Consider the following 10430-nt stretch of genomic DNA (forward strand, 5'->3'; position numbering starts at 1 on the left):
AACAACAACAACAAATAAGGCCTCTCTGTGTAGCCCTGGCTATTGACCATAATGGCCTTGGCTGGAGACCAGGCTGGCCTTGGCCTCTTATACATTGGGGTTAAAGGTGTGCATCACCTCGCCTGGTTGTTATTTAAGTTATAATTTTGGTTTAAAAATGGGTCAAGAGCATTGTGTAAAAACCCACCTACAGATGTCTATTGGGCATCTAATGTCTATTTTCATCTACTAGATATGATTATTTGGGTAATTTCCTTCTTGAATAGTTATATCTGTTTAGAAGAGGTCTCAGATGTGGATCCTTAGATAGGTGTCATGCCAGTGCCTTCTGGAACCCAACACAGTAACTGATTACTAGGTATATTATAAAGCCCCTGAGTGTACTAGTTTATGGCTATCTTTTGACTTTCTTCATGATACTTTTTTTTTTTTAATAAATAAAGTCTCACTATGTAGCCCAAGCTGCCCTAGGACTTTCCATCCTCCTGCTACAACCTTTCAGATGGTTGGTTATAGATATGTGCCATCATGCTTGGTTTATAAGTGTATTTTTCCAATTGTAATTTGAGACATTTGGTAGGAGAGAGACAAAAACAATTACCAGGATAGTGGGATAAAATATCTGAAATTAAATGTTTCAGAAAAATATAGAAAAGTTTATGTGAAACATAAAAACAGAATCCAGAAACAGGGAAAATAAAAACAAAACAACCCCCACCCCAAACAAAAACAAACAGAGAAAACAAAACAGGTGCTCTGCTTGGAGACAAGACCAAGCCTGCAGCACTTATGTGTGCTTTGTACAAAGTGCAGTTTTTAAGGAACATTCGACAGTTAGTCATCTAATCAGAGTTTCTCCCACTTGTTCTGGGCCAACTCTCACATTCTCCAGAGAACATTCTGCTTCAGGCTTGACAGGGAAGTTGAAAGGCATGTTCCTTTCATAGAGACATGTGTGGCTTGTCACTGCTGAAGGAAGATTTATCAAACCTTCCAGCGGCTGCCTTCTATGCAATTCTAGAAAGGAAGCCAGAGTTCCTGGAATTGCAGAGAGTATTTTCACTAATTTTCAGTTGTATGGATTTTTAAAGATGAGGATGATCATATGTCTATATGCTGGTGTCTCTTAAGAAGAACTCAGTGAGAGAATATATAAATAGAACCAAATATGGGTTTGGGCTTTCTGAGGCATAGTTTAAGAATACATGACAGTATGAAATTCGTACACGCTCACTTATTTCATATGCCAAAGTGGGAAGGTGAAGAAAGAAAATGGAAAGGAATGGCCTACAAAGCTGTTTGTCCATTTTCTACTTTAAGTCAAGAAGAATACACTTGCATGGACATCTATGAACCATGCAACCTAGGCACTCTGAAGAGCATCTGTACAAAGATCAAAGTGATAAGGAATAATATTAAAATAATAAAGTATTATTATTATAAAATAATATTGCAAGGATCCAACACAGGACAATTAATTTCCCTCATTTATCACAAAATTGCCACCAAAGTGACTTGCAGTGAAGCTAGGAGATTAAAAGTCTTGTGAGACAAGGATCTTAGGGAGACAGGACTCTCTCAGGGATTTCCAGAGTTCAATGTAGTAGACAACTATGAGGAGGTATGTCTCACTTAAACCCAAAGCAATGCTTTGGATAATCTGACTATACTTGCCTTTCTGACAATTTCACATCAACATTAAAGGTGGAAGAAACAAGTAACTTCAGCCATAATTCTGACCAATGTGAAGGAGCTATTGGTGACAGGACCCTGGCTGAATCTAAGATAGTTTAAAAAGGAAATGAGGGAGTGTGCAGGTAGACATTGCTGCAAGAAAGGGAAGAGGGCTTTAGAATGAAGATGAAAGATGTTTATAAGGCTCAGAACAGAATAAAACACGTGACAGCATTGATACTTATTAACAACAGTCTGGTGAGAGATGAGTAGCCTGTATAAGGAGGANAAGAGATATCTGAGGAGCCCAAGGCTCTTTAATTAAGGCCCCAAGATAGAAAGGGCACCATCACAAATCCTGTGCCACAGCAGGAAACAGAACTACAAGAATCCTGTCAGGAAAATCAGAGTTGCCCCTCCTGAAAGGTCTTCATATCCACTTTGCAGTCTACTGGTAATTCTGAGGAAGGATGCTCCTTTAGCCTGTGACATGCTTGTGGGTTCAGGCCATTTACCCAGGACTCTGCAACCCATCCCAACCATAGGAGATGACACATATTCCTTAAGCCATGACTGTGCAAAAGAGACAGAAAAGGCTCAGAACAGATGTGTAGGGCTAATAAATGATGAAGCAACAGTAGATTTCTAAGTCCCTTCTTTGCCCCATTTTTTTTCCTGTCACAAAGAATTGTATTCTGACTGAAAAATCCGAATAAACCCAGACAAGAGGGATCTGACAAGGGAAGGATCCTGCAGAAGGTATTCTATGTGTATATTTCATACTCATGTAGTTAGCTTTAAACAGTAAGCACTCAGAAATATTTACAATTAGATCATAAAGTAAATGTGTTTTCACAGTTACAATACAGACAATAAACTATGTCTGAGCAAGTGTTCTTGTTCCTTTTACTATAATTGAGGCATTCTTCAAAAGTTCTGTAATGCTGAAGGTTTAGGGAAGATTCACAAATTGAGGACACAGAATGAAACTTCTGGGGGTGGGACTCAGTGATAGAGCACTTGCTCAGTATGGCTAAGGCCATGAGTCTGATCCCTAGCACCGCCTAAATGCAGCCAAACAAAAACAATAACAACACAAAACAATTAAGAGAAAATAATTTTAAAATATCAATGACTTATAAATATTATATGCTATATTGATATTGTGCATATATAATATGATGTCCTATATATTACTTCTATGACTTCAATTAAATTTTTACTATATATTACTTAAGATGTGATCCCTCACAGTACTTCTTCAACTGCTAATGTCAAAACAAGATTTAAAACAAATATAGACTGCTGAGTAGGCAGAGGCAGGTGGGTTTCTGTGAGTTCAGACCACCCCAGTCTACACAGAGAGTATTTGGACAGCCATGGCTGCATAATGAGACCCTATCTTAACAAAACAAAACAAAAAATACCAAACCTGCTATGAGATACACACCTATAGATTTCAATATTCTTGCTCTTTTGCCTAGAGAGCCTAGTGGCAGTTGCTTCTCCAGCCACAATTACAGTATTGTTTTCCATGACTACCCCAGTGCACACGGTTCCCAAACCCTCCCCATACTTGGGTGATGAGATAAAATAGGTCTTGTGTGACACAGGGTCATAACAAAAACTGGCATCCCCATAGCTCCTGTGCCGTGATCTGATTCCAGAAGAATTGTTCCCAATGCAAAGCAGAAGGCTGGTGGTCTCCATGCCATAGCGAAGGTTGGAGGGGTGCTGCTGGGGTGTCTTGATGGCTTTGAACGCATTCTGGATTATATCAATGCAACTGCCATCACAAAGGAGCATCGTGTTCCTTCTGAGGGCCTGTCTTAGAAAGGAAGCGTTTATGAGTTCCAGTCTGACTTGCTTCAAAAGCTCAACGAGATGCTCNGTGCGCAAAGCTTGGTTATGATTTACCCATCTCAGAACCAAGTCCAGAATGCTCTCTTCTCTGGATATATTCAGATCATCAGACTTAATAAGTGCCAGAAGCTGGTGAGCTTCNATGTCGAGTATTTCTCCATGAAGGCTTACCTCGGCAAAGTGCTGGTATAANTACTTCTTCGACTGATCCGATAAATCTTCTGCTCCGATTTGTTTTGCAAAGTAATAAATTCCTATGCAGTTGGAGGCATCCATGTGGTCCATCATATAGTTTTGGCACACACTAAAGACTTCTTCNATCTGCATAAAATAGGCAGCCATGGCTACAGTCTGTACGTTGGCGTTATTGATCTCCAGGACAGCACTGTACATGTAGTTTAGTATCACTGACACACTTTCTGCTGTGATGTCATAGAGTATGACCTCTCTCTGAGTGCACTCGAGTAGCCCACAGGTGAACATAGCCTTGAAATAAGGACTAAAGGCAGCGAGCACCAGTCTGTGGCAAGGGAATTTCTCCTCTTCTGCTATGAGCACTACATCAATCATTTCTTCTAACTCTTTCATATTCTTAATTTTATCNAGTAAGTTCAAGCTATGCTGGNGTTTCCCCTTAGTCTTGCACTCCATGGTATACTCCTTGAAATNGGTAAGTAAGGTTTCTTTGAGCNTAGCTTGATTCCTGAGGAGCTATTTGCATTTCTGATTACTCAAATCAATGGAGATGCCACGAAGCATTCCTGNGGGTAAGAAAAGAAGCAGGTTTTGTCTAAGAAAAAAAAAAATTCCCCGTACTTAACATAAAGCATGAGTGCTAAGAAGTATTTACAAATAAATATTATACATTCAGAACAGAGCAATTTAGGACAAGTACTTTGTATCAAAGAAGACTTTGATATGTAAATCATCAATTATTAACTGCTGCTGCAATAGTTTCTAATCGTCAGTGGTTCCCACCACCCTGCCCCTTAGGACTGGAGAGTCTCAGAGTGAAGGAAGAAAGAAGTAAAAAGATAAACACATTTTGCAATTCCATTTCTAGTTCTCAGAAGGGCCACCCTGTAGGTTNAGGATTCAGAGGTATCAGTTAATATCATTTCTAAAGAGATGCAGTGTTGCATGCAGGTTATACTCAAGTCCTCTACAGCATGTAACTATATGTATAATGACTAATCCATATGACTATGCTTAGGGTTACATAGACCCTGGAAGTGAGATGACTGAAACACAGTCCATGCTGATTAAACTTTGACATGGGAAAGATTATTCAGATTGGTAGGTAATGAAAATTTCATTTCTTCTGAGCTTTAAAGTACAAGCCAATATCTGCTGATCTGAGAATTCATGATATTTAAAACTTAAACCTAAATGTGTGCTTCTTCCTTGCCCAGCTTTTCTTTGTTCCCCATTTCTCAGTGGCACCGTCTGAATTGCTTCTTGCCTTTAAAAGCCCTAGTCTAATTAAAAAGTCTCTAAGCTGGTGGTGTCACCTTNGCCTTCCCCAGGCGATGCAAACACGAGGTTTCAAGGAAGTTAATTAGCTGCTTTGATTTAAAGAAAGACATTCCCAGAGCCAGGAGCTCCTGTGAGGAGAGGGTCCTAGTGTCTACATCCTTTTCTAGTTCTCACTTGGCTACAGAGCCACAGGCAGTGAGATGGTGACTGTGGCAGAGTGAGTGCATAAGAAAGGCGGCAGTTATAAGAACAGGATGCATTTTTTAGTGAGAAATGGTAGCGACTCCCCAAATTTCTATAGCCCTGCAAAGAATTAGACATTTCATGACATATCTTTTTTTTTTTTTTTTTTGAGGATTGAAGTAAATTTCACTTCAAGAGGTAGTGATATACACATGGCAGGGATGTCTAATTGCACAGTGACAAATAAAGACCCAATAAGCGCTTGGGCTGAGCATATGCCATAACAGCCATCAGAGCTAAGGAGTGAAATGGCCACAAAGCCCTACCAGCTGGACACTGTGGCACTGCCTCTTCAGTTTTGCTTCCATAACACTTAAAGCTTTCTTGGAGATGGCTTTCTGGTTAAAAGCAAACTTCTGATTTTTTAAATTTATTTTATTTATCTGTGAGTATCCAGTTATGGGCAATTATGAGATTGCTGTGAGTCTGAACTCTCTTATGCCCACTATGACTAGCCAAAATCACATTATAAAGGTGTCTTGACACATAATCACATCAGCTATTACTTGGAGTAAAAAACAAACAAACAAACAAACAAACAAACAAAAACCCTCTGGTTTTTGTTTGTTTGTTTGTTTGTTTTGGTTCAGATCTGAGAATTGTGCCCAGGGTATCACAGGTGCTGTTTACCATGGATTGACACCCTTAGCCCAGAACATAAGAATTCTTTTAAGGAAGTAATGTTTTTGGAAAGGTCTAGTATTTTACTTGTATTGACATGTAAGAATCCCTTGAAGGATACCAGCATTCATGATGTCAGAAGGCCAAGTGCACCTTCCAGAAGGGATGCCCTTGATCTCCTACAGCACAGGCAGGCTGGCCAGTTCCTAGACGTGGATCTTGATAATGTTAGAGCTCAGATGCTTGGGACCCAAAGCTTATGATTATAATCCTCAGATCTCACATATACANAATGGAGCCAAATTCTACCTGATGGGCTGTTTGGTACTACATTTGTCTATTGTAATTAAAAAACAAACAATCAGGCATCACTACTTTCAAGAAGTTCAANTTAAATAACTAATGGATCTATGTTTGCTCATAAACATGACACAAGTGGTATTTAAATTTTTTAAATTTATCGTTTTTATTTTATGTATATAGATATTTTTGTCTGCATGTATAATTGTGCACTGTGTCTGCGTCTGCGGTACCTACAGAATTCAGGCAAAAGTTGTCTAATCCCCTGGAACTGGAGTTGCATACAGTTGTAAGCCACGTGTAGATGTTAGAAATAAAACCTGGATCCTTTGGAAGAGTAGCCAGTCCTCTTAGCTGCTGAGTCATCTCTCCAGGTGATACCTTACAGATTTTATGTTGGATGATGCTGGGCTTCCTTTAGTATCTAACTTATCTTAACCTTGGTGTGCCTGGGGAAAGCCGACCCTATATCCCTTATTAGTGTTACTGGTTCAAGGGCAGGTACGACACCCAAGGGTGACTATAGCAATGACATTCAGGTCTTGGCTTCATGGCTGGAATGTCCATGTTAGACACTGTTGCAGCCATGCCCCTGAGACAGCATCAGGACAAAACAAATTCAGGGAAGGAGTCAGAGTGTCCAGAGCAGTGGGTTTGAAAATGGGTTTATAGTTTTGAGACAGTTAAAGCTAATTTGAATTGGGAATGCTATTATTTGTAATCTAGTACCCTTACTTGTATAAATGACATCTGAAGACATGTTGAGAAAAGTTGCTTAAGGTAGCTGTGGGATTANGTACAGCATTGGGTTGAAGTTTTATATTCTCAGATACCATANTGTCAAGTAGCATCATCGGAATCTTGGATCCTTGCTCCTCCTTCATAGAAAGCACCAGTCGAGCTTGGCACAGTAACAGACACCTTTAATCCAAGCACTGCAGAGACAGAGGCAGGAGGATTTCTAAAAGCTCAGTACAGCTTCATCTACGTTGAGTTTCAGAGTAGCCAGGACTACATGGTGAGATCTTGTCTATTGGCTTCTCATAAAAATGGCAAAGGCATTNCCATGGAAAGAGACTGAATTGTGGACCCAGTTCTATCTGACCCCAAAGTCTGTATCCTTCTTCCTTCTAGTGCAAGGGCTGGAAAAGTAAGGCTACATGGTAGATATGCCAAGCAGGCCATCTGGGCTCTGTCACAACCATTCAACTTTGCTCTTACGGCACAAAGGCAGCCACAGGGAAAGAAAACATAAACAAATGAACAGGACTGGGCTCCAGTAAGACGAATTTTGGATGCTGAAATTTGAATTTCACAAATTTAACATGCCCGATTTTCATGTGTCATGAAATATTATTCTTCTTTTGACTTTTAAAAGCTATTTAAAAACCCGTTCGTAGCTCATAGACTGTGCAAAAACAGTGGCATGTTGCCGATTGCTCCAAAGCTATAAATAAATCCACTCTCTAGACTGTGAGTAGGACACTATCCTGTCTGGGTGATTAATCTCCATCTCTTTTCCTAAACTCAGCTGAAGAGTTCTGAGAAAGGGTTGGCTCTGTTTTGAAAAAAAATCAACTGCTTGTTCATATCTATATGCCTACATCATTTATATCTGTATTTAGTCTCTCGAACAAATGGTGTGTTCAGATGTGGTTCTTTTTTCTCCAACATTGGCTTGCAAATAACAACAACAAAAGCAAAAACTCAATTTACTTTAAAACAGAAACAACAGTTTCAAACATTTTGATGAATCACTTACTATGAATGTTTTAAATGGACACACAAGGACCTATTCCTTCTAATTGCTGTTTATAAACTCTTGGAAGCTATTCTAATTGCTATGGCTTTACAGGTCAAATTAATTTGGTGGTTGAAATTATGGGAGCGGGGAAGCCTGGGTGTTAAATCAGCTACCACACTCCAAAAAAAATATTCTTTTTCTTTACATTTAAAGAGCACAGAAGGTATTGGTGTGGCCAATGGAGGAGAGGCTAGCTGTTTACTAACTGTCATCTTAAAATGATTTAACTTTTCCTACTCTTGATTTCTTTAATCTTTAGCTCTCAAAATGACAATAGGTTGATTTTACCATTACAGTGACTGAGCAAACTCAGTACACAGTACAGAGTACTCAGTACACAGTACAGAGTACTCAGTACACTCTCCATGGGTAAGGGTGTGGCCTTGGGCTTGTTCCTGAGGCCAGAATCTGACTCCTGGTCTACTGTAATGAAGTAATATGAACATGTCCTATAGACTCTTTAAGTTCTAGTTTCTTCACTTGGGATTTCTTCTGAGAATTATATAAGAATAAGAACAGGTGGAAGAACTGAATAAGGTTATTTATATATGTACAATATGTAATTCGCTTTATAAAATCTACTTGGNAAAGTGAAGGCGAGACATACCTTCACAAACACTTTTCAAATGAAAATAATTTTGGTGCATATACAAGTCACTAGTGGATACAGACACAGCTCATAAATGGAGAGAGCTGACAGCAACTTTTTCTCATAATGAGGGCAGAGAGTGCATTCTCCTTTCATCAGCAAAACAAAATTATATAAATGTTCTCAATGATATCAATGGGGAGTTNTTCTCTGTTCCAATTTATGGCAGGCTGAACTGATGCACTCATAATAATAGTACCCATAATAATGGAGAAAGATGAGTAGCAAAGATAAATATAAGTCACAAGAATAAAGCCTAATTACTCTGCGAATCCAAAGTGCAGCTACACCCAGGTCCATTCGATTTAGTTTAGAGATGTGTACTCCTATAAATTTAATGTAGGGCAAAAATGTCAATTTTTTCAAATCACAAATGTTTTGCTTTCATGATGTTTGATTTTATCATCTTTCCATTATCTTTACAGTTGCTGATTTTTCTGAATAATGATTGATATATGACCAACCTTTCTAAGAAAATTCTCCATCTTTAGCAGAATTTAAAATAATTAAAATCCACGGCAGCGCTGTTTGAAATAGTAAAAACCAACTTAATATCCATTAACAGACTATAACATATTCACTCAAAAGAATATTGTATAATGGAAAAATGAATAAATGTGATCTACATGTATCAAAATAGTTACAAAATAACTAGAATACATGCTGCATTCATAATGTGTTTAAAATATACAATGGAGTATACTGTTCTAATAAAGTATAAGTCATATATTATGATGACATAAATATATGATGAATTTGATAGTGTATTACAGGAGTTTTAAACATAATTCTTGTATTTTTTCTGTAAAATTGGAAACACCAAAATAAAAAGGTTTAAATGATGTATCTTTAAGAACCCATACAACTGTAATAGAACATAAAGAAATGAAGGGTACTTANAAGCACTGAATTCAGGAGAGTTGCTGCTTTCATGAGATGTAGAAGACAGGGAAACAGAAGAATGACAAGGCGTTTCAACTATATAAATGTTTAATTTCCCTGCTGTACNGTGAGGACTCAATCCACACTTCATTATTCTTTATGCCCTTTGTATATTTTGAAAACCCCATAAAATGTATTTAGAATAAAAGATTGTATTACTATCAATTACTTATGGTTTTCAAAAACCTTAGCTGTGTTGCAAATGATATCTGTAAATTACCTGATATCATATGCAGAAAAATAATATATAAATTATGAATTTTCATATACTGTAAATTTACATATCAAAGTGTAGGCAGCTCTACTTATGAGTGACTGGGAAATACAGAAACCTCCTCTCTGGTCTGCATGACAACAGCTTTGAGATCTTGTGGCGATACCCCCACCTCTTTGTTCCTTTCTTCGGCATTGACCTGTGTGATGGCGAAAGTTACTAGACTCAGAATTCTTATGTGCTTATTTCTCCCATAAAGATATTTGGTACAGGACTGGAGANATGGCTCAGCTGTTAAGAGCACTGACTGCTCTTCCAGAGGTCCTGAGTTCAAATCCCAGTAACCACATGGTGGCTCANAACCATCTGTAATGNGATCTGATGCCCTCTTCTGGTGTGTTTGAAGACAGCTATAGTGTACTTATGTATAAGTATAGTAAACAAACAAACAAATCTTTAAAAAATATTTGGTACAGTAAATAGGTTACAATTATGGTAAAAATGATCAACATCAAAGCTTTGGATTTTTATTTATAAAAAAACCCTGAAAAGCTGGACATAGTGGCACAGGTCTTTAATCCTAGTACTCTCTCTGAGTTCGAGACCATCCTGGTCTACAAAGTGAGCTCCAGGACTGCCAGGGC

At 38.3% G+C, this 10430-nt stretch overlaps 1 protein-coding gene across 3 annotated transcripts in view; it reads right to left on the reverse strand.

The window, feature by feature from the left end:
- The window catches only part of Kbtbd12 (kelch repeat and BTB domain containing 12), a 72331-nt gene that overhangs the window by 58984 nt on the left and 2917 nt on the right, over positions 1-10430 (reverse strand). For 2 of the 3 annotated variants that reach the window (XM_021164116.2, XM_029478867.1), the window contains exon 2: positions 3125-4298. In XM_021164116.2, coding sequence (XP_021019775.1) covers positions 3125-4188 — 1064 coding nt within the window. In that variant the 5' untranslated portion in view covers positions 4189-4298. Of the gene's footprint in view, positions 1-3124; positions 4299-6977; positions 7113-10430 lie in introns of all 3 variants that reach the window. The other variant, XM_029478866.1, reaches the window with a different exon arrangement.

This window comes from Mus caroli, chromosome 6 (genome assembly GCF_900094665.2).
Source record: "Mus caroli chromosome 6, CAROLI_EIJ_v1.1, whole genome shotgun sequence".
NCBI lineage: Eukaryota > Metazoa > Chordata > Mammalia > Rodentia > Muridae > Mus > Mus caroli.